This window comes from Dermacentor albipictus, chromosome 8 (genome assembly GCF_038994185.2).
Source record: "Dermacentor albipictus isolate Rhodes 1998 colony chromosome 8, USDA_Dalb.pri_finalv2, whole genome shotgun sequence".
NCBI classification, from domain to species: domain Eukaryota; kingdom Metazoa; phylum Arthropoda; class Arachnida; order Ixodida; family Ixodidae; genus Dermacentor; species Dermacentor albipictus.
Genome location: NC_091828.1, coordinates 50,636,434 through 50,664,078, shown reverse-complemented (window position 1 = coordinate 50,664,078; position 27,645 = coordinate 50,636,434). Strand labels below are relative to the sequence as shown.

General features: G+C 43.8%; 2 protein-coding genes across 8 annotated transcripts in view; both read left to right on the top strand.

Annotated features, from left to right (window-relative positions):
* LOC139048779 (uncharacterized) overlaps nucleotides 1-27,645 on the top strand; it is a 193,125-nt gene that overhangs the window by 74,599 nt on the left and 90,881 nt on the right. The window lies entirely within an intron of this gene.
* LOC139048775 (uncharacterized) overlaps nucleotides 1-27,645 on the top strand; it is a 55,705-nt gene that overhangs the window by 5,812 nt on the left and 22,248 nt on the right. For 3 of the 7 annotated variants that reach the window (XR_011507895.1, XR_011507896.1, XM_070523369.1), the window contains exons 3-7: nucleotides 1,755-1,877; nucleotides 2,190-2,283; nucleotides 3,815-4,102; nucleotides 25,754-25,811; nucleotides 25,892-26,075. Coding sequence is in view for 2 of the 7 variants with exons in the window: in XM_070523369.1 (XP_070379470.1) it covers nucleotides 4,073-4,102; nucleotides 25,754-25,811; nucleotides 25,892-26,075 (272 nt within the window). In the remaining 5 variants the exon portion in view is untranslated. The remainder of the gene's footprint in view (nucleotides 1-1,754; nucleotides 1,878-2,189; nucleotides 2,284-3,814; nucleotides 4,103-25,753; nucleotides 25,812-25,891; nucleotides 26,076-27,645) is intronic. The other 4 variants (XR_011507899.1, XR_011507897.1, XM_070523370.1 and 1 more) reach the window with 4 other exon arrangements.

Sequence of the window (27,645 nt, the reverse complement as noted above, 5' to 3'; positions counted from 1 at the left end):
GCTGAGGACTCCACGTTTGAGTCCTAGCCTACGCAGGGATGTTCTAGCATTTACGGCCTCAAATCCTCATTCTAGCATGCGGAACGTGGCCGCCCAGGTACCAATTTCCAAGTCAGTTTGGAGAATTCTAAATGACAGCCTTTCACCCGTCCCACCTTAGCCAGCAACAATGCTTGGAAGATAGGGACCCGTAGAATCGTTTAAATTTCTCGCAAAAGCCCATGAGTCATCATACCTTTTGAGCAACATCATGTGCACAGATGAAGCCAATTTTTGCCGAAACGCCTAGGTACATTTGCATAATGCGCACTAGTGGAGGGACTCCAATGCACGCTGTGTGAAGTGCAATAGGCACCAGTACCAGTAGTTGCCCAAATTGTGATTCAGAATTTATGCTGGTGCTATAATCGGTCCCATCTTCTTTGATCACATACTCACTGGACAGTGTTACATCAACAAAATCCTTGAAGGAGTGGTGGATGAGTTTCTCTGTGAAGTCCCGCTGTCACCTCTTCCGCTTCTGTGGTATCAGCAAGATAGGGCACCCGCACACAGCAGCAGCCAAGCACGAAACTGGCTGGATGCGACTTTCAATGCGCAATAGATTGGAAGGCACAGGCCTGTGAATTGGCCCGCTAGGTCATGTGACCTCTCTCCACTCGATTTCTTTCTTTGGGGTTATTTATGTGAATGATCTTGCTTACGTAATTGAGATAGAGTCAGATTAGTTCAAGGCAAGGATAACGGATGTCTGCCGTAGAACTCCGGCGTCGGTCATCAAGAAAGCCACTGAAGATGTTTCATATTTAAAACAGCACCAAAAAACACGGACAAGGAAGGACACAGAACGAGCGCTGACTGCCGACAACACCTTTATTGAAGTGTGCGCAAATATATACAATTCGCAATGGGCATAAAGAGAGTAAAAGAAGAAAGGGAAGGCGAGTCATTGTCGTTCAACTCCTGCTGCGCATGCGTCAATAACATTAAACTTGAGCAAGGTTAGTGACATGTTAGTCGCACATTCAGCCACACAAACTATAAACAAAAATACTAGTGACCTATTTCACTAAGTGCCCCTTAATTCATAGAATAAGGGTTCTCTCTTCTTTAACATGTCCAGCCTGCTCAATTGTTAGCGGCGGTGTGGTGTACAATCTTTACAACGAAGTGACCAGTATTACGAACGATTTTGGAGGTCCCAGGCACTTTCTTATGTCTTTGACTGTACATGTCAATGCCCATGTATCTGTAACCCTGAAGGTCCAAGCCAAGTAGGTACACTTGCTAAGTTTCTGTTACTGAGTAAGATGCATGCTAATCCCATTTTTTTTAAGACTTGCATGCCAAAGAACCAGCAATAAGTGCAACATTTTTGCTCAAAGTATAGATCAGAAGACACTTCTTGAAGCAAACCAGCTTGGTGCCTTTGTACAAATGCTGCTTAGTCACTAAAAGTCGTACCATAACATGTTTGAGGAAAATCGATTAGAACATTGATGCTTTAATGCAGTGCTGCTGTCGTGCTTAACACCGCACTGTAAGTCAATTAGAACACAGTATTTTCTCATTCCAGTTACAGTGGAATCTTGCTAATCCCAGTGGTTCTGAGGCACCACAATGCATTATTGCTGTAAAAATTTTGCAAAGCCTTTGCCAGTAGGCATTGAGCTGTCATGCTCATTTCAATATGCCTTTGTCTTCTTCACAACCTTGTGTTATACTGTGAGATGTGGATCCTTCAAATATTACAGGAACTTGCATGGCTTGTGTACAGGATACAACATTTCTTGGGAGTGTTCTCAGCCTAGGTTGTGAAAGACTGCTTTAAACTCATGGGGACAACTGAGAGTGACAAGAGGCATTATTTTGTTGAGGTAAGCAATCCTTAAGCTAAACCAAGAGGTAGTATGCATGATTGGAACTGAACTTTCATATTGAGTGAGCAATCCTCTAGCAGCACTGGCACGATGCTTAGATCTCTGTGCTTCATGCAGTTCTTTTTCTTTGCCTTGTTGTTGCCACAGTGTTTCACTTTCCTGCATTCTTGTCATTGACTCTTGCTAAGCTTGTGCAATTTTTCCTCCATGCAAGCATGGACTGATTTATCTTCTGTTTGGGAAACAGTCATAGTTTGTCCAGTGACCCACTGGGCTATGTGAATAATGTACACAATGATACCATTTCAGACTTTTCAATCATCATGATGTCGATGGCACTGTCTACAAAAATCACCACTGGATTGCCCCTCTTCAGCGGGCAAGGCAGCAGCAGCACCAATAGGTGTGGTACCATGATAATGCTTACTGCATATGTTCTGACCATCCCTTCATTGCTTCATAGCTTCATTGCCCACATAGTCGGTGCCTTAATTTTATTCCTACATATGCCCAGGCGGTGTCCCAATCCTGTAGCCCTCTGGTGAGTGGGGATATTGAGATGAACCATCGCCCTATTAGACCAACTAAATGTACACAGGATAAAAATTGTAATCTTTGTCCCCCACTTGATTAATGGCTAATGTCATGACTATTGTAGGGTTGATAGCTCAGATATGTTGAAATAATTTTTGCTCTTCAAAATGAGAAAACACATGACATTGCTGAACTGTGGCTGTTCGTCAACTCTTGATATTAAACAATAAAAAATCTTACCGCCCTCAAATAGTTTGTGCGCGGTTTACAAGCTGGAACATACATTCAACAAACTTTCTCCTCAAGACTTAATAACCGCTTCCCAGAATTACAATATTGAAAATTGTTCATGGCAGAACAGCTCTTTTTGCATCATTTTGTGGAGTCTTGATAACAGCAATCCCTTGCTATTGAAAGTTGTAACATTCTTTTCATTAACAGTGAAGTTCGAATTCTTTCAAGTCCTTTTAAATAAAAAAAAAATATAGGAGGCTTGGGACACATTGTGATATAGGGCCTATGCAGGCATTTTTAAACTACTGGAATAACAAGTTAACATTCACGAATGCTTGTACTGAGAAAAAGGTACTGAGTTCGATTTATCTAAGCAGTGGTTCATACACACCTCTAACACCACCCCAGGAGGAGCCAAACACTGCCAAACTTTTTCCAATATACCCCCCCCTCCCCCTCCTTACTTTCTCCCGCACGCAAGAGGTATTTGCCAAATGCCAGTTAGGTCAGAAGAGACAAAATAGAAAGGTGTCTTTTTGCACCTCTTGTTCATCGAGCAATGTTTAAGAAAAAATGAGGACATACAAGGCACTGTTTCCAAGTAAATTTTTTATCCAAGAAAACCAATATACAGTAAACTACCACTTGAACGTCACTTGAACAAATTATTCAGCTGTACGAACTTTTTTATATCCCCCATCGAAACGCCATTCAACCCAATGCAAATGCCTTTCAGTTTAACAAAATTCAGTACAGTGGCATTTCACTTCTGTGAACATATTCTGCTACATCATCATCATCATCATAATTTTTATTTTCACCACTGGATACAAGGTGAAAAAGGGAGAGCCGGAAAAAAAGCCGAATTCTCTTCGGCTTGACAAAGTTCCGGTCTCCCAGACAGGCACGGAAGCAGCTGGTGTAGCAATACAATTACGGATAAAGTGTGGATATAAGAGTTTTTAAGCGCAAATACATATAGAAATTTTCATGTTATTACATGGAAACTAATTGTAATACAGTTGTGTCAAATGACTCCCAGTATACAATTATAATCTGTTATCTTGCATATTATTATTTAACACAGGCTCAGTTGCATATATCATAGTGGACTTGGAAGCACCAAACGAGCGCGGATGCTGATCAAATTTTTTCTGATCGCACAGATCGTGCTGTCGAGGACCGGATTCGTCGACGCAGGGTCTGAGCATGCGCTGCATCAGGCCTATCTACTGCTACCTCTGGCTGTCTGCCCTGCTGGCTTCATCGGACGAAACAAGTTGCAGGAAGCTGTACCACGTGCACTGCACTGGGACCACCTGACCAGCACGGTGACGTCGACAGAGACACCATGGCACCCGGATAAAAGCAGCAGCCTTTTCGACGTTACCTTCAGTGGACTTGGAAGCACTGAACGAGTACGGATGCTGATCGAATTTTTTCTGATCGCACAGGTTAGTGACCAGCATTTAGTCTCTTCAACTAGAGACAATGACGTAACGTTAATGGTGCTCCAAAGTCCACAATGCTGTGTTGCTATTTTGCAAGATTGTTTTAATGTTGTCTGCTTAATGTTACTAACATTCGGAGACGTTGAACAAAATCCAGGTCCTGACTCTGATTCAGATGAATGTTCGCAGCGGGAACTAATGAAACGCATTCTAAGAGAACAAAAGGAAACGAACAAAACACTGAAACAACTGTCTACAAATATCAAGCACGTGGAGACAATAGTTGCAGATTTGCAATAAAGAATGACAGTTATTGAGAATGAAAGGGGATTATGGAAAGAATGCGAAGACAAGATAGTACACTGCGAGGAATCTTGTAAATCTACCATGACGCAAGTAGAATTTCTGGCATCGAAGGTCGATGATCTAGAAAATAGAAGTAGGCGGAATAACCTAGTAATTTATGGATTAAGAGAGAGCTCTGCTGAAGATGTTAAAACACTTGAAGAAGAAGTGCGAGACGGTATATTTAGGAAGATCCTAGGAATAGAAGTTAACTCAATAGAACGACTTCACAAAATTGGTACAAAGCAAAGCCAAAGGACACGCCCCGTTATTATCAGGCTATTCAACTTCGCTGAGAAAAACAAAATATTATCCAGCTGCTTCTAGCTGAAAAACACCCAGATTTCAATATCCGAAGATTTCTCAAAGAAAGTACGCGACACACTTGCTAAATTATGGCATTCTGCAGTAAGTGACAAGGCGAAAGGGGCAAAGGTATCTCTGGAATTTGATAAACTAAAAATAAATGGCAAAACCTTCATATGGAATGAGTGTGAGGACAGAAGAATTGAACTATCTAAACCGATAACTTCTGCACATGCTGGCTCAGCAGCTCGCGATTGCACGTGACAACAATGTACGAAATGTATCAGAGTGTTATCACTGAATGCACGCAGCGTAGTCAATAACTTCAGCCTACCTGAAAGCATAGTTGCAGCCCATCACCCACACGTTATAGTCATCACGGAAACCTGGCTTCACGAAAGCGTCCAGGATTCCGAAGTGTTTCCGCCTTATCGGCTCATACGGAAAGACAGAGAATCGCGGGGGGGGGGGGAGGTGTTGCTGTCGCAATTAAATCTAACATAAAATTCACAGTTTTAAACAGCATACCTGACCATGAAAGCGTATGGTGTAAACTTACATTTAATGGAAAAAGCATATTTCTGGGTGGCCTATATCGACCTCCGAATGCGCCCCCTGTATACCTAGACATTATGCACAATTACATTGCACAACACACTAATTCACGTTCCAATATTATCATCTCAGGTGATTTCAATTTACCAGGAATCAACTGGTCTAATCTTTCGCACAACAGCTGTGACGCAAAAAGTGCTGAATCTCTGTTGTTCATGTCATTTACCTTTTCTTTAGACCAGCTAGTTTCCGAACCAACTAGAATAGCTGGTCCGTCATGTTCTGTGCTTAATCTGATGTTCGTAAGCAGTCTATTTCAAAATAACACATTAAACGTTGAAAATAGCATTTCGGACCATAAAATGATTGTATTCTCCTGTCCAATTTTAGGAAACCGTGAACGCGTTAAGCCATCGATTGCTGTTATCAGGGATTACTCAAGAGCGGATGACAATGCTATCTCAGAATATTTAAACGCCTGCTTTCTGCAGTTTTCATTACTTCATGACGTAAATTAATTATGGTTATGTTTTTAGCGTATTGTGCACTTTTGTGAAGAAAAGTACATTCCCTCCAGAAAGAAACGAGTGAACAGAGAACATCCTTGGGTATCGCGCGAAGTAATACATATAAAACGAAAAATTAAGAGGAAGCGCAGAAAGAAAACCACACGTGACCTTCAAGATCTCATACGCTTACTACAATATAAGATCCATATGGCCAAGGAGCGTTTTTTCACTGTTACTCTGCCTTCTTACCTGACGAATAAACCACAAAAATTTTGGCGCTACCTATCGAGGGAGCGGCACACCGTATCGCAGATTACTGTTTCGAACGAGACAGTTGTTCAACCTGACGTCATAGCAAGCAAATTTAATGAATTTTTTCAATCTGTATTTAACAGAACTACCTTTAACGGTCCCTCTCCACAGTATCAGTTCGAGAATCCAATGCCTGAAATAGATATTGACCAACAAGGAATTTTTTTACTCTTACAAAAACTGGATGTAAAGAATCCCTGTGGCTCTGATCTTATATCAAATGCTTTTTTGCAAAAACATGGAGTTTGGACGTCAAAATACTTACACGTAATTTACAGGCAATCTTTGGAAACTTCAGTGATACCTGATGACTGGCGAAGGGCCAAAGTAATACCTGTGCACAAATCTGGCTCTAAACTCGACGTAACTATAGACCTGTTTCATTAACATGTACATCCAGTAAATTGTTCGAACATATTATTTATAAGGCCATAATATTGCACTTAGAGAATAATAACCTACAATACAGCCGGCAACATGGATTCTGTTCAAGTCTAAGTACTATTACTCAGCTGAGTTAACCCATCATGTAGCTACATCAATAAATAACAGAAGCCAAATAGATGCCATTTTCTGAGATATTTCAAAGGCCTTTGATGTTATTCCTCATCCAGATCTTATTACTAAACTAATTGCCATTGGTGTACACGAGAAAACAGTATCGTGGATCAAGAACGATCTCGAAAACCAAAAGCAATGCGTAGCTGTGAATGATATTACATCTGATTACATCAACGTTTTTTTTCTGGTGTTCCACAACGCTCGGTTCTTGCGCCTCTCCTATTTCTGATCTACATCAATGATATTCGTTCATGCGCTCAGCCGCCTATTCAAATGCGCCTATTCGCCGATTAACGCGTAGTGTACACAACAGTGAATACTGTAGCACGGCTGAATCTGCAGTCGTCACGGCGCACCAGTAATCCCGTGATCTGTTACCTCACGTAGGCTTCACTATATATGTAACTTGCGCAACCGCAATAAAGTTGTTGCTCGCCCAACTGCTGGCCTGGCTACATGGTAGCAGCGGTGGCAGCGAAACCCAGCCAATATGTCGATGGCGTCCACGCTACTACCGCCCCTGAAGCCTATGGATCCGTCGCACGACCCTTGGATTGCCTGGAAAACTTGGAAAAGTGAGTTTCTGCTGTTTTCCATTGTTACGCAGTTGAACAAGCAGCCAAAAGACGTTCAAGCAGCCACGTTGCTAGTTACCATAGGCGAAGAGGCTAGGAAGTTGTACAGTACCTTCAAGTTCAATGAAGCGGAAGACAGGAATGACGTTGAAGTTCTGATTAAGAAATTTGAGGATCATTACAAGCCTGCAACGAACTTAACATTCCAAGAATTCCGTTTCAGTTCAAGGAACCAAAAAGAAGGCGAGATGTTTAATGAGTGGCTAACAGAACTGCGTGTGTTAGCGAAGAACTGTGAATTTGGGGCCGCACCAGTGATCCCGTGATCTGTTACGTCACGTAGGCTTCACTATATATGTAACTTGCGCAACCGCAATAAAGTTGTTGTTCGCCCAGCTGCTGGCCTGGCTACAAATACCAGAGAGGATCAGGTAAAACTAAATGATTCGTTAGCTGCTGTACAAAATTGGTGCAACATTTGTGGTGTGACGAAGAAGATCGGCAGGCTGAAAAGTCCCGTTGCCATCGCATGGCATGTACCCAGTTCGTTCGCTGGCTGCGCCCTACCTGCTGGTGCTGAGTTTGTCGCTGCTGCTCTACGAGCCGAATAAACCCCCTTTACAATTGGTGGAGGTGCTGGGTACGTGTCACGCGATGGCAACGGGGCTTTTCAGCCTGCCGATCTTCTTCGTCACAATCACCTACTCACGTCTCCGCCAATCTTGCGGCATTTTGATCCCAGCGCACCTACAGAACTTCACACTGACGCCAGTGGTGTCGGCCTCGGTGCCGTGCTCGCACAACGCAAGAACACTAATGCCGAATACGTAGTCACCTATGCCAGTCATGCCCTCACGAAACCTGAGGCCAATTACTCAGTAACAGAAAAAGAGTGCCTGGCTATCGTATGGGCTCTTCAAAAATTTCGTCCATATGTCTACGGTCGATGCTTTGATGTGGTGACGGATTATCACGCTCTTAGCTGGTTGTCCAACCTAAAAGACCCGTCGGGCCGCCTCGCTTGGTGGGCCCTCCGAATCCAGGAATATGATATCCGTGTCGTTTATCGCTCTGGACGCAAACACGCTGACCGCGCTTTCCAGTGACTTCAGGCAGCAGCACTTCTACCGACAGACATGACATCTCACCACTTGACATCCTGGACATGGCATCAGAGCAACAAAAAGACCCATGGATCGTCATGGTGTTCGACTTTTTGTCAAATCCTCCGGCAACTTCGGCACCTCGAGCGCTACGCCGACAGGTGCAGCATTTCACAATCCAGGATGGACTTTTATACCGCCGCAACTACCACAATGAGGGCTGCAAATGGCTTTTAGTAGTGCCTCGCCACCTACGACAAGAGTTCTGCTCCGCTTTTCATTCTGACCCACAGTGTGGTCACGGCGGAGTGTCAAAAACTTGCACACGGCTTTGCCTACAATATTATTAGCGAGGGATGTACACCTTCGTCCACAAATATTTACGCTCCTGCATTGCCTGCCAGCAATGCCAATGTGTCCCGCATCTCTCCACCACATCTCTCCAACCACTTCCCTGCCCAGCTCAGCCATTTGACCGTGTCGGCATTGATATCTATGGGCCTCTTCCATCTACTGGCGCGGGCAACCGATGGATTGTTGTCGCCGTAGATCATTTGACACGGTATGCTGAAACCGCCGCCTTGCCTGCCGCATCAGCAAAAAACATCGCCTCGTTCATTATAAACAACTTCGTTCTCCGCCATGGCACACCATGTGAACTGTTGAGCGATCGGGGCTGCGTATTCCTCTCAGATGTCCTGCAGTCACTCTTATCTGAATGCCAAATTATTCACCGCACTACTACTGCTTATCATCCACAGACCAATGGCTTAACAGAACGATTCAACAGAACTCTTGGTGACATGCTATCAATTTATGTTGCATCTGACCACTCCAACTGGGACCTTGTACTTCCGTTCGTCACTTACGCATATAACACTGCCTCTCAAGCCACCACCGGATTCTCACCATTTTTTCTGCTTTACGGCCGGCCGCCATCCCTCCAGCACCATTGATACAGTTCTCCCGTACCGGCTGGACCCTGCTGAATGCTCACCTGTTTCTACGGTTGCTCAGCACGCCGAGAAATGCCACCAACTGGCCCGTTCGTTGACGTCTGCTCAACAGTGCCGCCAAAAAGAATGCCATGACCTCAATCCTCCCCCTCACCCCTTCCCCGTCGACTCACTCGTGTGGCTTTGGGTCCCGCCTGTTGCTGCTCCTGGCTTTTCGTCCAAGCTCCTCCCGAAGTACCACGGGCCCTACCGCGTAGTTGCACAAACATCACCAATGAACTACGTGGTCGAACCCGTATCGCCATCTTCCGATCTGTGTCGTCGGGGGCGAGAGACTGTGCACATTGACCGGCTGAAGCAGTATTACGATCCGCCCACCTCTTCCTAGGTTGCCAGGATGGCTACTCTTCAATTCCGGGGGGGATTGTGACGAAGAAGATCGGCAGGCTGAAAAGCCCCGTTGCCACCGCGTGGCACGTACCCAGTTCGTTCACTGGCTGCACCCTACCTGCTGGTGCTGAGTTTGTCGCTGCTGCTCTACGAGCCGAATAAACCCCCCTTACAGGGGGATGAAACTGAATGCATCAAAAACTACCAGTATCTCCTTCACTCACAAGAAAAATGCGCTTCAGTTTACATACACAATAAACAATATATCACTAAGAAAATACGAGGAGGTCACATATCTCGGGGTCACTCCTACAATGAAATTAGATTGGGAAACTCATATAAATAATATGTATGACAAGGCCCTAGGTAAACTACATTTCTTGAGAAGAAAAGTTAGAAACACACCTCCTAGTGTTAAATGCACACAGAACCCTCATTAGACCCTCTTTAGAGTATGCTGACATTATTTGGGCCCCACACCAGAAGTATTTAACCGAGAAACTAGAACGCATAAAGAACTTAGCATTGAGATTTATATATTCACAATATTCACGTCAAACGAGCATTACAAACCTGCGCGTCAAGGCTAACGTTCAATCACTGGCTCAACGTAGAATGATTTCCAGATTAAAATTTCTATGCTTACTTTATCACGGCTCCTATTGAGTACCACAAGTAACATACATTCAAGCGCCATTCAGACTTTCTGCCTGAACCAACCATAATAAATCAATACGACACCATCCCAGCCATAATAACACTCGCAAGTACTCTTTATTCCCACACGCCATTTCCCATTGGAACATACTACCCTCTAGAGCCGTAAATTGCCCATCTGCCAACGCAATTATTGACAGTATTGAGAATCTGGAATTCGAATGGTGATATTACCTGTATTTCATATGCAGCCTCTGTAGATGCATTCTTATGGTAAACGCTGTTTCGCCTGCTTCCCGGACGGCTCATTTAAACAGTGGATATATTTATTGAGTATGTTCATTTTTGTGTGTGCTAATGCTCTTTGTTTTGGATACACTAGTTTAAGTTTATTCTTTTTTTTGTACTGTATTCCATGTTGTAACCACTCCTGCATGGGCCCGACGATGGCCTGCAGTATTGTAAAATAAATAAATAAATAAGAATGCAAAAACAATATATGTATACATATATACACATATATACATACACACACATACATATATAGATATAACAAATTTCACAGAAGTTTACAATAAACACAAGTTACCATCAGGAAATGTTCTTTTTTTTTAGAAATTATTTTACATACTTGCAAATATATATGTGCATCTATGTTAAAAAACATAAAAAAAGAAAAATCTGCATATAGGCTGCTGCTTTCGCGACAGACATCTCGGCAACGTAGCCCAGGGCGTCGTCACATCCTTGAATTTTAACAAACGTGAAGACGCCCTTTGCAGCATCCAGTTTACGACACGAAACCCTGCCACGTGGTTCGGGCACAATCACTGCAGTGGAAACCTGGATTCTAGGAATAGTAGTTACTAGTGTGAACGTATAAACAAAATGAGAATATATGACAAGTTCTACGGAACTGTTGGAGCAGTTGACAATACACATCTATAAGAACAAATCCAATATTTTAGTTATGTTTAGAGATAACACATCAACATGTTGGTTAAAATAGTTAAGTAGGGAAGGTAGTGTATGTTTAAGGCATTGGCAGCCACATTTAGTATGTGAAAAAGGGATCTGCCATGGTGCCTGGTGACGATATGAATATGCACTTCTATTTTGTTGTAGAGTTGCCGGGGCTAGGAATGAATAGAGTTTTCCCAGCATAGCATTTCTATAGCTTAGTAATGTTTTGAATTTATATATGTCACGGGCTCTGATTATTCTGTTTTGTTGGAAAAGCTCTTGCGTATGCTCGAAAAAACAAACGTTCGCTATCGCCCGAATTGCTTTCTCATGAAGTATTTCCAGCATTTGAATATTTTGCGCTGTAGTGATACCCTATATAAGTGAACAGTAACTGAGGTGTGGATGGAGAAGAGCATGATAAATGAGACGCTTAACTTGAAAAGGTAATGCACTTCAATTGCAATTTAACACACCAACAACTTTTCATACCTTTGAGCAAATATGACTAACGTGTTCATTCCAGGACATATGCTCTGTGAGTATTATGCCTAGGGTTTTTATGGATGACGTAATGTTAATTTTATACAGACCCCACACAATATTATCTGACAATGTAGTAAAACTTCCCAGAGCATGAAAAACAACGCATTTTGTTTTGGTTTCATTGAGGATGAGGCCGTTTGCCTTAGACCATGCTCGAAGTCCATAACGGAGCTTGCTATAGGTGTTATTTATTTTAAATCTTTACCTGTAAAGAAAACAGAGCAATCATCTGCATACGGACAAATTTACACATATCGCTCACTTGTACAATATCACTAATGTAATACAGGAAAAGTATCAGGCCAAGAATGCTACCTTGGGGCACACCCGCTGTCAAAGATTTTATCTGCGATCTGTTCTCATTAATTTCAGCAAACTGACGTCGGCTTTCTAAATAAGATCAGATAAGTTCAAGTGTTATTCCTCGGAAGCCATATGTTTCCAGCTTTATCAGCAGCAATTTCTGGTTGACCCTATCAAAGGCTTTGCTGAAGTCTAAGTATAACCCTAAAGTCAGAAAATTTTTTTCAGTGTTCTCTAGAATAAGCTTCTTCTGTATACTTAAAGCAGTTTCCGTAGACCGCTTTTTCTTAAACCCGTGTTGACAGTCGGTTAGCAGGCTATGTTTTTGCGAAAAATTATCGATATGAAAGTTAAAAATTTTTTCGAGTCCCTTTGATAGCACAGGAAGTATAGATACTGGCCGATAATTGCCCATATTATTTTTGTCACCTCCTTTGTGAACTATTACTCTCGCTACGTGCATATTACGCAGGAAAACTCCGGTTGACAGGAAAATATTAAAAATGTACATTACTGCAGTTGCAAGTAAGTCTACGACGTACTTAATTGGCCTAATTTCTAAATCATCGACGTATAGACTATGGCTATTCTTCAAGGATGGAAATGTTGTAATCATCTCAGGGATGCTAGTAGGCTTTAGGAATAAAGATTCTCTTAATAAAGCGGCATGCATTGTATCTTGAATGTCGTGATCTATGCATCCTACTTTAACAAAAAAATTGTTAAAATGGTCTGCAAGTTCTGTACCACCTACAAAAGTGCAATCAATGTTCAACGTATCCGTTTGTGTATCGACTGACTTCCGATTTAGTGCTTCGTTTATTTTCTTCCATACTTTGACACTTCTGCTATTACCTCCATGGAGTTGTTAGTTGAGTTTTCTTCTCTATTAGTTGCAGGTGTGCCTAATACAGTGTTTTCACTTTAACCTCCTTATTTGCCTTTCTTCACTCTTATTTCCACTCGAAAATTTTGAACTTTGAGTGCCTATAACCTATATTAGGAAGTAGCCGCTAGCAACACTTGGGGAAGCAGTGTTCTTTTTTATTTTAAGCATGAATGACATTGTCATTCACTGAATTTTGTGTGTAGTGCACAAAGCATCACATGGCAATAATTTCTTTGTTAAAAGAACTATAAAAGACAGACTGGCAAAGATTACTGCATATTTCATTTGGGATAAGTAAGTTGAAAACCTTGTATTGTTTTAGAATGCTTTTCTTCCCAATTAGATGTTTTACAGGAAAACATTTTGCAGCAGAAAATATGTTCCTGTGTCGTTCTTCCAAAAGACATAGTGAAACTTGTGATCCCACTTAGTGTCTGCAAAACTGAATGAATTGGTTTTATGTGTAAGATTAAATTGCCCAAATTATACGGAATTTTTAATGTTAATTATTAAGCTCAAGGATGTAATTAATGCTTTGAAACATTCGTTCTATGCTTCCATATATGTAAATGTAAGCTTTCACACAGTGAACACACTAAATTAGAAATATGCCTGCTATCCATGCTTTTTGCGCGTTGAAGGAACTTGCATGCTTTTGCATGTTTAGGAAATTGCCTTTCATTCTGTTTATACGGCATAATTTTCTCACCTATACTAGTAGCTACAGTGTACTGAGGTTGAGTGCCAAGGCAAGGAACCCAGAAGTTTTATGGGAATAACTACCCAAAATTACTGTCGATGGATCTGGCAGTGGGGGCGGTTCAGGAAGTGCACTGAAACTTGGAAATTAATGTTCAGTGTGACCTGCAGCATTCTGGAGTGAGGGTCTGCGCTGGAAGGAAACTATGAAATATGTTAGCAACTAGTCAAACATTGTTTTAACTCCAATGAGTGCTTTTAATGGTGCACAATGGGAAAGGACAACCAGTGACATCGATGCGAGCCTTCCGACTCTAAAGTTTGCTCTATGCATTCCTCTGTGTCGTTTCATCAATGGCAACAGGGCAGGCGCGTACGCTGTAATTTTTTTCGAGGGGGGGGGGGCAACCTTAGGTCTCCTTCCTATGCAAATTAGGGGAAGGGTACCTTTATTATACAAATATGAATAATGCCCACCATTCACCATAAAGACACATAAGGCCTGTGAGATGCACCTCTCCTTTACATGGCAAACAAGGAACCACATCAAATGGACTCACGCTGGAAAGAACTGCAGGAAGAACTCTACCAAGAACAAGTAAACAAGTGAAAATGTAAATTAAAGATTTCTATAGTAGAATACATAGCAACCATGGCACGTGAACCGCGCGGGGTTGTGTTGCTTAGCCAGCGAATCACAAAAGCAAACAAAATCATCGTCATGTGGCCTTTTCAACAATGCATCCTACTTGATAGATCCAGAGAGTCTGCTGTTCTTGAAGAGCCTTTTCATCGGCGGAAGCAGTGAGGTGTGCAACAGGCATGGACAAAGTGTATGGAGTCTGAGCATTTCACTCTTCAAAAGTCTGCGGTACAGTTCATTTCACTGCTGAACCCGTTTTACTCATGAAACTTCACTGCCAACTGCACTGAAACTTGAAAACAAATAGTTGCAGCAAAGCAACCATTTTATAATTTTCAGTTCAAAAAGAATTCGACTTTCGCCATTATACTTTAATAAGCGAGGGAAAATGTATAAAATTTTGCGCTAATAATTTTATTTTTGTGGTCACCGCCTTATTTGCCTAACAGGAAAAGTTTGAAGTATGAATTATTTGCAGCCTCGCAGAGGAACAGTGGCTGGCGGTTATGAGGCCGTGGGCGGGGCTTCGCTGCATACTTAAGTTGCATCCGACTATAGTTTCGTTTTTTGAATTACCTCTAGAAGAATGATAGAGAAATATATATTTGCGGAACATATTTGCGGAACAATCACTTTTTTTTTTTGATCCCTCGTATACTGCTCTACTAAGTGCGAAACTGACTCTTATTGTTATTTGGGAAGTTGTGTAACGATGCGTGGCCACCAGTCCCGTGCAACAGGATAGACTGCAGGACGCTATGGTTCTGGACATGCTGCACCCACTGTGAAAGGTTAGAAAAAAGCCCACATAAGCACAGCAGAGAAGTGGCAACATTAGGCGGTTTGACTGATAACTGTACAAGCGTCATTCAAGACACACGGAATTGTTCCTCACTTCTGGCGGCGTTTACACTAACGAACGGCACACGCGTTATCAGCATGATAGCATTGCCTGTTACTTTCCTGTCGGGAATGATAACGCGCATGCCGTTCGTTACTGGAAAGTACCGGGCTCGCCGCGTTAAAGAAAGGAAATGCGGACAAGCAGATGACGATTATCGTTGTGTGGCAAGAGGGTGTAATTATGCTTAAGAGTGTATGCTAGCCACCATACCCTTAATATAAACATATCTTCTCTGTAAAAAAAAAAAACATTAACACAGCGATTTTTGTCTGGCGACAAAAAAAAAGAAGAAGAAAGTTGCTTCCAAAGGTTGTGCGCATCTATTAGCGGCGAGAATTAGGAGTGGCGCCCTCTCGCGAGTGACGTCACGGCCAAGACGCCGCTCGCTCCGGCTCGCTCGGCTGCCGCGCGCGCTCGTTCCCTTCGTGCAGGCACGTACCCAGGGGGGGGCCCGGGGGGGCCCGGGCCCCCCCCCCCCCGAAATCAAGTGGCACCCCCCCCCCCCCCACCCACGCCACCACTCCTCACACATTCCTAAAGCGCCGCCAGATCAATGTTGAGACTTGGCAGCTATTAATCGGTCAACATTATGCTGCCTTTTTCACTCCTTTTAGATGGTGGTAGTTATCGGCATCTCTTGTAATGTGAAGGACAGTTTTCTCATAGATTCCGCACCCATGCGATTAACTCGATATGCGTTCAGTTGTCACCATCTATTCAACCGTCACGCGCATAGCTGTTGCTTTTGTTAGTTCAACTTTCTTTGTTTAGGCTGATCCTGGGAGCAGGAGAGGGATGCGGCTGTCACTGAGCTGGTCTGTACTCTCGTGGAACGAGTTGCGGCCGGAGAAAACGCCAATTACGTTTAACTTTTCCCTTTGCTTCATTATTTCCTTGAGTTACGGCTCGCCGCGACACTGGCAGATGCCCGGAACCATATACACGTGATATGGCTTAGATAAGGTGGGAAATAAAATGATGTGAAAGAGCGTCCATCATGAAACCCTGCAATAACCCTTAAACCCATAAGCAAGATGACTGTCGCCCGTTACCTCGTCTGTTTTTCCCTAATTGTATAACACTTTTCGTGCAAAATTGGCAACTGGAAACAAAAATCGCAAGGAGTTGAGAAATGAAGCGATCTACTGAGGCACGGCAAGGCAACAACCAAACTGCAAGGAAAAGCGAATAATAAAAAAAGTTAACCGTTGTTTATGAGAATATTTATGGATCAACATCTTTTTATGTAAAAAGGAAGTAGAGAAAACGCTGCCGGAAGTGGAGAACAATTACTTGCTTTGAATGAAGCTTCTACAGTTATCGGTCGAACCGCCTCACGTAGCCACTTCTCTGCTGTGCTTACGTGGGTCTTTTTCTCACCTTTCGCGGTGAGCGCACTACATCTAGAATCGGAGAGTCCTGCGCTTTGCGCAGTTGTGTAAGACTGGCGGCCGCACAGCGTTACGCAATTCGCGGAGCTGTCAAAACTGATCAACAAGGCGAAAATAACTGATATTCGAAACTATAACATGAGAAAGACTGAAGAAGCCGTAAAAAATGAACGCAGCCTGAAATCAGTAAAAAAGAAACCTGGCTTGGGACAAACCATGATGTATACACTAAAAGATAATATCATCAGCAATCTCGAAGATATAGTAAAAGCAGAGGAAGAATTCTAAGCTGACCTGTATACAGTACTAAGAGGAGTCACGATACCTCACTTAGAAACAGTAATGAACAGGATACAGAAACTCTCCTATAACCAGCGATGAGGTCAGAAGGACCCTGCAAGAAATGAAACGACGAAGAGTGGGAGGAGAAGGTGGAATAACAGTCGATTTAATCAAAGATGGAGGAGACATAATGTTTGGAAAACTGGCGGCTCTTTATTCGAAGTGTCTATTGACTGCAATGGTCCCAGAAAACTGGAAGAATGCAGACATTATACTAATCCAAAAAAAGGAGACGTTAAAGAATTGAAAAATTATAGCACCATGCATTAGCTTGCTCCCAGTATTATGTAAAATATTTACCAAAATAAACTCCAATAGAATAAGGGCTGGATTTGTCAACCAAGGGACCAGGCTGGCTTCAGGAAGAGATACCTTACAATGGATCACATCCCTATCATCACTCAGGTTATCGCGAAATCCGCAGAGTACAATAAGCCTCTCTACGTGACTTATATAGATTACGGAAAGGCATTTGATTCAGTAGAGATACCAGCAGTCATAGAGGCACTACGTAATCAAGGAGTACAGAACGCTCACGTAAAAAGCTTAGAAAATATTGCTACATGCGTGTGGTATTTGTTTGTTTTAACGAGGCGCGTGGGCGCCATCACTCCAGACAAGAGGAGGAAGAATGAACTGGGCTCGCGCTGTGAATCTAACCGGTCAGCGCGCTGCAACCGTTGTTGTAAATATAATCTGTGTGTACTTTCTCGTCTTACTGACTTTTCCTTCGCGTAAGAATATCTATAGAGGTTCCACAGCTACCCTAATTCTACATAAGAAAAGCAAGGAGATACCTATAGGGAAAAGGGTCATACAGGGAGACACAATTTCTCCAAAGCTGTTCATTGCGTGCTTAGAAGAATTCAAGCTATTAAACTGGAAAGGCTTAGGAGTAAAGATCGACGGCAAATATCTCAGCAACCTTCGGTTTGCCGATGACATTGTTCTATTCAACAACAGTGCAGACGAGTTACAACAAATGATTGGAGACCTTAACTGAGAGAGTGTCAGAGTGGGGTTGAATATTAATATGCAGAAGGTGAAGATAATGATAAATAGTCGGGCAAAGGAACAAGACATCAGGATCGCCAATTGGCCACTAGAGTCTGTGAAGGAGTTCGTTTGCCTAGGTCAAATAAACACAGGGAACCATGATCATGAGAAGGAAATTCACAGAAGAATAAAAATAGGTTGGATCGCATACGGCAGACATTGCCAGCTCCTGACTGGAAGCTTACCATTATTATTGAAAAGTAAGGTGTGCACTCAGTGCATTTTGCCAGTGCTGACATATGGGGCAGAGACTTGAGATCAAGTTAAGAACCGCGCAAAGAGCGATCGAACGAAGATTGCTAGGCATAACGTTAAGAGAGAGAAAGAGAGCGGTTTGGATCAGAGAGCGAACGGGTATAGACAATATTCTAATTGACATCAAAAGGAAAAAATGTAGCTGGGCAGGTCATGTAATGCGCCGGTTTGATAACCGTTGGACCATTAGGGTTACAGAATGGGTACCAAGAGAAGGGAAGTGCAGTAGAAGACGGCAGAAAACTATAGATGGTGCGATGAAATTAGGAAATTCGCGGGTGCTAATTGGAATCGGTTGGCGGCAGGACAGGGGTAATTGGAGATCGCAGGGAGAGGCCTTCGTCCTGCAGTGGACATAAAACATGATGATGATGATGATGATGATGATGGAGGTGGCGGGCCCCCCCCGAAAAAAAATCCTGGGTACGTGCCTGCCTTCGTGTATGCTTGAGGTATGGGTGGCTCGAGCCGTACGTATTGAAGAATACGTCGGCTTCTTTCAGCTGCCATACCTTAACCACAGTTTCCTCTTCAAAGGCGTGTGAGTCGAGAAACTTTGCGGCTTGGATATCGCAAGCTAAGTAGCGTTAAAGGGGTCTACTAGGTTTTGCAACGCATATATGCGCCGTGTCTATCGGTAGATTTTGACTAAAAAAAGAATATCTGCAAATTCAACGCGCGAAGTTGTGTATGATGCTTCGCTAAACACTTAACATTCATTTAGTATTTAGCTATGAGATAAGAAAAATTTGGTAATTGGCGTCAACATGTTATCCGATGTTAGAAAGACACTGCCCAGCGAAGCTGTCATCACGATTCCTATTACTCTGGTGTGTTGTTCTATTCAAATATAGCCATTCATTGTTGCGTAAAAAATTAGGCGCGCATTTCTTATGAAAAAGTTTGCTGCTACTTTCATCCCCCTCTGAAACAGGCCTCCAAAAAACGAATTGCTCATGGCTGCTAACACGACGGCGCGTCATGTAGAGTATTTACATAGTTAATTCACAAACACCATAGCAGCAATCACCTGAGAGAAAAGTTTCGTTGTTAAGATCGAGAGCCACTCAATTGAAAGTGATGAAATGTTTCATAGTGGCCCTCAGTAGCCTTTATCGACAATATGGCACACCCCTGATCACGTAACGGTAGCAATCGACTGTCCGTATGGCGAGGCACGCTATGTTCGCGAAACCCATCAGTTCACTACAACTTCGAATTAAAACCATAAAGCATTTTTTTACAGCGCCAACTGGAATGGCTAAAGTATTCTCGAGCTACTACACCGCAGCTTAGATTGCCTACAAAAGGAAAATTCAAGCACCTTCTGTCTCACAATGTCTCGATCCAGCGTTATTTAATTATACAAACGGATAACAATTCGCTTTGTCGGTACGTAAATTAAGGCTAAATTAAGTTTGCTCCAATCCAATCGCAAACATTCATAAAGAAAGCACCACAAGCCTTGCATATACTTTCACTTGATTTCTGACCCTCCACCGGGGGAATTTCGATATCTTGAATATGTCCCATACTACTAGTCATTGACGCTTCGACGTCTTTCTGGCTGCAGCTATGCGGTCCAGCAGGCATGCTTCACTAAAAAAATTGGGCCGAGCAGCCTGTGTCTGTTCGCCAAACAGATTCGTCATGTATATTCCTCAAGCAACAAGCACCAGTAAATTTCTCAAGTGAGTTTGATTTGATTTATTAATTTCCATTTACACACACACATGTACAGCGGAGTGGTAAATGGAGGTGGATGAGGGAAAAAAGCCGCACAGACGTGGCTTGAGGTAACCTCACCCCCTTAGGTACGATATGGCTGCATGGGGTAACACATCAAGCGCCATATAAATTACATTTATTTAGTGGCCATAAAACATTGCAGTTATACAATATATGAAAGAACAGTAAAATATTTCCACAATAACAATGCAAAACACACTGCGGCATTGAAATAAATAAATGATATACACTAGGTAACATAGACAAAAAAAGAGGAACATAACATACATTATTAATCATTAGCAAACGCGCTCTAAAGAGGCGAGTTGAACGTGTAGCACGGAAAAGGGAATATATATTGGTACATTCCTATTTGTACTCTGTAAATAGCTGTAAGCCTTCATTAACTTTACTTCAAGTTTCCGCCGCTTAAAAAAAATAAACATGTGAAGAACCGCCTAATGTTGACAAGCAGGTAAAGAAGCAAGTGAGGCGTGTAGAATCTAAGCTCCAGTATTAGTTAAGTCCCCGTGCTACTGCCGAGCGTTTCTGTGAGGAAATGCAAAAATTCGATATTATACTATGAACTACTCGTCGTGAGCAAACCTGTTTTAGCGGAATAAAATCAACGTGACAGCTGTAGAAGTCATATATAGCCAGCTTTGTGACATACTTGTTGCACCGCGGCAGGTATGGTATCATAACTGGATTCCTATAGGCTATGCTTTTGTGATTGTCTATCCGCGTATGAAAAACCCGCAATGGGCTGGTCTGCGTCGCTTCGGCTGGCACTGTAGCGTTGCCTTCGAGAGCTGCATTGTTGTCTAAGAACTTAGCTCTTTGAATAAATGTTCGCAAAGGAAGACGTCGTAAAAATATATTTGAGACGACCACCATAAGTATACAAGCAGAGAGAACGAGGGCGAACAAACGAAAACACCGCAGAAAGCGCCCGGACAACGTCCGAACTGTAGCAGACGACAGGCGCGAGTCCGTGCCCTGACGTCACGCGAGCGGCGCTCGCAGCGCCGCTCGTGTTCGTTCTCGGGGCTAATAGCCAAGCCGATCCATGCCTAAAGCTTCCCAAAATGGCCGATTGCATCGTCGAAGTCGTTAATACACTCTAATCGTTCACTTGATTTTTCGCTGCATTGGAAATGCAAGCGGTTAATTTCGCCGAATGAAATGTCTCGACGCTTTTCAGCGCCCGTCTCGTGCTTCTGAAAAGAGCTTGCGGTATTGGCGTGAACAGACAGGCAAGTGGACGTATTTATTCTACAGTTATTGAACAGTTATCGATGCATCTTGAAGTTAGCCTAGAAGCTGTCGTTAAAAGTTCCGTCTTTCAGTAGACCTTGTGCAGCGTACTCTCAGCTCAATGCGAAATTCATTACTGCGTTCTCGAGTTTTGTTTAACGGTAATGAGAAGGAGTTAGAGGTAGTTCTGAACTTAGTGTCACACATTACTTCCCCCCTCTTTTTTGGCTTCTGGATTGGATTGGCGCGGCTCGCTACGTGCTTGCGCGCGCTTTTCCGAGCGCAGATTGGTGTGCGCCTGGTTTCTGCACTAGGCTGTTATGCGATCGCTTTTTCGAGCGCAGATTGATGTGAGCCTGGTTTCTGCACTAGGCTTTTGCACGATCGCCTGCTTTTTGCACTGGGCTTTCAAAAGGCGAAGTGAGCGTCGCTTACTGCAGGCGGCAAGTGATTTGGCTCACGTACTGCGTGAGCAAAAACATAGGCACGTGGCTCATGAAGGAGATGACCGGCGACTTGCTTAATCTGTCGGACCATGTCATCGCCGACTGGAGGAACTACGCTCGTGAGGTCGTGCGGGACGAGCTGCTGGCGCGACCCCCACTCGGTGGGCCTGGGAGGATTGTGCAAATTGATGAATGCCTCCTTCGCGGCAAGCGAAAATACAATCGAGGCCGCCTGATGACGGGCGACAACGTTCCGCCGAGCCGCCAAAATTACGGCGGCATTGCAGATCGTGGACCATGGGTATTCGGCATGATCTGCGTGACCACCGGGGAGCTCCGACTATTCAAGGTCGACCGACGAGACGCGGCGACGCTAGGCCCCATTATTGCAGCCAACGTTGAACCGGGAACCACCATCCACCGTGATGAATGGGCCCCATACAACTGCATCCCGAACTTGGTGGGGGCTAACGGAGCAAGACTGAATTTGCAATGGGAGGCTGTTAACCACAGCATGAACTTTGTAGACCCAATCACGGGCGCTCACACCCAGAAAATCGAAAGCTACTGGCAGAAGGTGAAGCGCTACCTCGACTCCGCCGGCTACAGGGTGACTCTACAGCTTCTCGAGTCGCACCTGATATGGCTATGGTGGGCATCGATTAATGGGCACATGCGCTGCAAGGACTCGTTTCTGCGTTTATTAGAAGCGATCGCACGGCGCTACCCAGTGTGACATAGTAATGGAAAATAAAGCGCGCTTTTCTGACCCTTTGCTTTTGTATGAATGTTTCCCGGCATAGGCGATTGTGCAAAAGCCTAGTGCAGAAACCAGGCTCACATCAATCTGCGCTCGAAAAAGCGATCGCATAACAGCCTAGTGCAGAAACCAGGCGCACACCAATCTGCGCTCGGAAAAGCGCGCGCAAGCACGTAGCGAGCCGCGCCAATCCAATCCAAAAGCCAAAAAAGGGGGGGGAAGTAATGTGTGACACTAAGTTCAGAACTACCGGAGTTAGATAATGCACATAGGCAAGGTTTTGTCTGGTCTTGCAGGAGTCCCAGGTGCTTTTTGCGCCGCGTACACTGTCGCAATCGTTACACGTCTGAGGAACCAGACTGGCGGCGCATAGGTAAAGCCGGCTGCCAGTGCAAGCCGCAGTCCCCTACATTGTCGCTATAAAGAGGAAATTTGTACGTGTACTAAGGGTACGCAACGTTTCTTTGTTCAGTATAATTTGGCGGTGCCTCCAGCAGAGAAAATGTGGATCCCGTACTGCTCCTTCGGTTTGGGCTCGGCAATGCCTCCGCGTGGCGGGCGCGTTTAAGAGGAAGTTTTAGCTCGGGTGTTCCAATCTAAATATATGTAAACGGAGTATTCGTTTCTCTCGGCAACCACTGCACCAAATTTGACGAGGTTTGTTACATTTAAAACAAAAGCTTAGAATCTAGAATTTCTGCTGGGTACACAAAAGATTTAAGCGAAACAATTAAAGCAGCGCGGGGCATGGTGCTTTCAGTGCCCAATTTTTTATACCATGTAGTCTGCGTCAGTCTGATAAAAAGGTCAACAAAGAGTGATACTGCACTAAATCAAGTATCTTGAAATTGGGAGACATACTAGGGATGCTTCTGCAGCAGACATGATTGGCCAGAGAGGTTAACAATGTACAGCTGCTTGCAGTGGCCAAATGCACAGCACCATCAGTTTTGTGCCATGCTATAGTTCTATCAAAACCGCCTAAAATTCTTGCAGCTTTTTAGGAAAGGATTAGTGGCACATAACAGTGTGCCTATTTTTCCTGTTTTTTGAATGTATATTTTGCTCCCACGTAGCTGATGTGACTCAAAGGTTTATAGTCCTGAAAGCTTGTTTGCTTTGTTATGAATGTTACCAAAAACTTACGTGTGCAAGCTTACCCCTGCCCACACTAACGCAGACCCAGTGAGTTTATTTAGTATGGAAAGCTAAAACAATGTAGTGGCTGCACTATTGTTATGAATCTGTTGTAATGATAGATGTTGCTGATTTTATGGAGTGCTTGTTTTCATCACTCAGGATATCACCCAAAATGCTAGGAGGCAGAAAAAAAAAAAAGATGTATATATTGTTCACAAGATATGGTTGAGTAGAGACTGGGTGGTGGCAACTGATTGAGGGAACGAGCTCACCTGCGGATCTTGCGACCACAAGAGGTTCAAGTAGATTTTATCGCATTAAAGTGCAACAAGTGACTAGAAAAAAAAGACTGGGCATGTCATCAAAAGATACCGTTGGGAACAAAAGTCTATGGATCTACACGCACCATGAAATACCCAAATTTCTTTTCTTACTTCCCATGTTGGCATACACTGGTCCACAGTAAAGTTGCAAGATGGGGTGGGCCCTCCATTTCATTCCTACTTGACAAAGTTGAGATTTCTTAATTCCACTCTTTTTAACTCCCCAGAATGCCAAGAGTTGTACTATTTCTCCAACTTTAAATGAAATTCTTACTATAGTTGTTTACTAGTTGTGCCTTTCAACAAAAAACTTATTTTTGAAGTTCTAACAACATTGCAGATAATGTTATGCTTCTTTAACAAGAACATATTTGCTTTGTGACCTTTCATTTTTGCAGTGCGTTGCGAGCTGTATAATCTCTCTCATATCTACTCTTCTTGACAGTACATGCATGTTACCTGCGCAAGTGTAATTTATGAATAAATAATGTGATTGCAGAATATATTCAGTAATGTTAATCTATAATGGCATCAATTGGGCAGATGTAGTTGGAATGGAACTGGCACAGTCCTGTAGTGCTAAACCTTCACTAGTATAAGACTGCAAAAACAGGTTTGCCAATTACTCTAAACTAGACTAGGCCAAATTTTTTTACATTTATAAGTTTTTACTGAATACTGGCTCTTTCATTATCTACCTATAGGTCACTATCTCTGCCGTGGTACTTACCAACAAAATGGTATTCTACTTATCGTGAAATTCTGAAGTCCTGGAGACTGTTCCAATGAGGAGCTTTAATTGCACTTAAACACTAACCTTTAGTTGCCAAGAATGATTCTATTTAGCAAGAGCATGCTTGGACTATGACACAAGGATGGAGGCCAAAAAAGTTACTGCCCTTCCACTGCTGTGAAGCGGGGTGCAAGCGAAGCTTGGGATCTGAGGCTCTTTGTAACGCCTCACGGCGAGGGCGGCACGTCAACGTCGACCCCTTTCTCGAATGAGTTCCCGGTGCCATCAATCAAACACTGCCTGTTCTTTGGCCAAACGCACAACACGTGGCCTGCTCCCACTGCCATTCCTTCAATGCAGCCTGCTCTTTGGCAGAACAGACCAAACGCGGCCTCCCCATCTGACTGCTGGGCCTGAACTGGTGTGGGAAACTGCAGGTGTAGGGCGAGCAAACACGCGAACACACCCTTTCCCTCCTCTGGAAGAAGGGGATGCCCATGATTGGCTCATGCCTTGCGCTGCTTCTACTTACCCACCTTAAAGGCAGCGTTTGATGAACTGACAGTGGCTGAATCGGTTAGCGTGGTGGTCTCGCGATCCGGAGGTCAGTGGTTCGAATCCGCAGCCTGATAAGCAATTTGGGTTTTTTCGCGCGGTAACACCGACACCAGTGAGGCAATACAAGCTTCTGTTAGAAAGGTCGCAAATGGTTGCATCTTATGCCCGTTCCTGTTGATGTGGACATTCAGTGTTATTTTTCAGTGTCAGAAGTATCCTTGAAGAAAGGGGGGGGGGGGGTCAACAAAGTATCAGCACTAAAGAAGCAACGTCGACGTACATGGTAGTTGAAATAAATCGATGATTAAATGTTGATTATGCTGTCATGTACGACGCACAAATTGTTAGATGGATCTGGCGAGCTTCAAGCTCACGTGTCAGCACTCTCATTGGCCTGTTGAGCCGACACCGCTACGACAATGGGACGCTCACCGCTTCTGTTGTAACAGTTCCTCCTGCTCGGGCTGACCTGCCGGCCTCCCGTCATTCTGGAACTTGGCTCCGTGGGTGTGTCACGTACCTCGGACGCGCATGCGTGGTCCCCTTGGCCGAGCCCTGTCAACAATGGTATCGTCGATCTACCGCAGAACGAGGGAGCGCCTACGTGCGGCACCAGCTTTGGCGGATGACGGAATCATCACCTGGCAACGCGGGCAATGCACCAGCACGAACATCGGATCCGGCGCGCAATATAAAAGCCCGCCACAACTGCTCTCTGGTGGGCACGACGCCGCTACGACAATGGGACGCTCACCGCTTCTGTTGTTACAGGTTAGTTACCTGGACAATACCAGTGGCTATAAGTGCAATAATCGCTGTCTAATAGCGGTGTCGTGCCCGATTGAGCTCTATGACAGTGTCAAACGCGCACTCTGCTGCTTTGTGCGACTTGTTGCGATTGATGCTGTCTGGGGATGTCGAACTTAATCCTGGACCTGAAGATTCTGTTTTAGACATTGTACGCAGGATAGCAGCAGGCCAAACTGCAATTTTGGTGGAGCTTAAGGGGATAAAAGAGAAGCAGGACGCCACAGACGTTGAGGTGAAATGCCTTAAGGACAGAGTCGCCACTCTCAAGTCCACCCTTAGCCTACGCGAAACCTTTGGGACAGACATACCTGACGGCATCCAGTCATTTTCACGCCAGTTAAAAACCATAGCTTCAAGGTGCGAGGACGCCGAAAACAGATTACGTAGATCAAATTTACTGTTTTTTGGCATCAGCGATGAGTCCGGTGAAGATTGGACGACTTCAGAGCAAAACGTCGTCAAACTCTGCGCTGAAAGGCTGGGGCTTACTTTATCAAGCGACCAGTTTGAACGAGTGCACAGAATTGGTCGATTCGCTCATGGCAAATGCAGGCCAATAATCGCTAAGCTTGTCACATTTAAAGACAAACAGAATATTTTGGCTTCTGCAAGGAAGCTAAAAGGCTCCCGCTGATCTGTCCGCGAGGATTTCGCGCCAAGCACTCACTTAGCAAGAAAAAAGCTGTTAGAATATGCAAGAGCACAGGACAAACCCTGCAAACTTTCACTTGACAAGATGCGCATTAACAACAAGGAATACATGTACAATGTTGATAGAGACACCGTCGTATTATGTAACAGATAGCTAAAGAAATCTACGGGGGCGCAGGTCCCTAAACTTCCCTCTTCTACTGAATCATCTCGTTTGCTCACAATATCGTACACTAACATACGCAGCATACTAAATAAGCGCGATATATTTTGTTCCTTTATAGAAGATAGCAAACCCGACGTTCTAGCTCTAACAGAAACATGGCTACACCACGATGTTTCAGATAGTGAAATTTTTATAGAAAGTGACATATTCAGCATTTATCGGCATGACCACAATGATAAAAAGGGCGGTGGTGTCTTACTTGCAATATATAAAAGGATTTCTTCTTATGAAGTTGACACCTCATCACTTGAGATTATCTGGGCTGCCTGTCAAACCATTTGTGGAAACATATTAGTTGGTGTCTGTTACCGCCCCCCTGAAGTGTCCCTTCCATTTGTTGATAAACTACGCGAAAGCATTGTTACTGCCATGCAGAAATGTTCAACTAGTTATGTTTATCTGCTTGGCGATTTCAATTTTCCCCAAATCAATTGGCCATGCTTGTCATCGTCGTGCAAGCACGCAACCGATTTCATTGAATTAACCTTGGACTTAAATCTTTCTCAGGTAATCAATCAACCCTCCCGTGACAATAACCTCTTAGATTTGGCACTAACTACTGCACCTGAAACCGTGTGTCCTGTGTTAATTTCTGACGGTTTCAGTGACCATAAGCTGCTTCAGCTGACGCTCCGAATTCCCATGTTATTCACT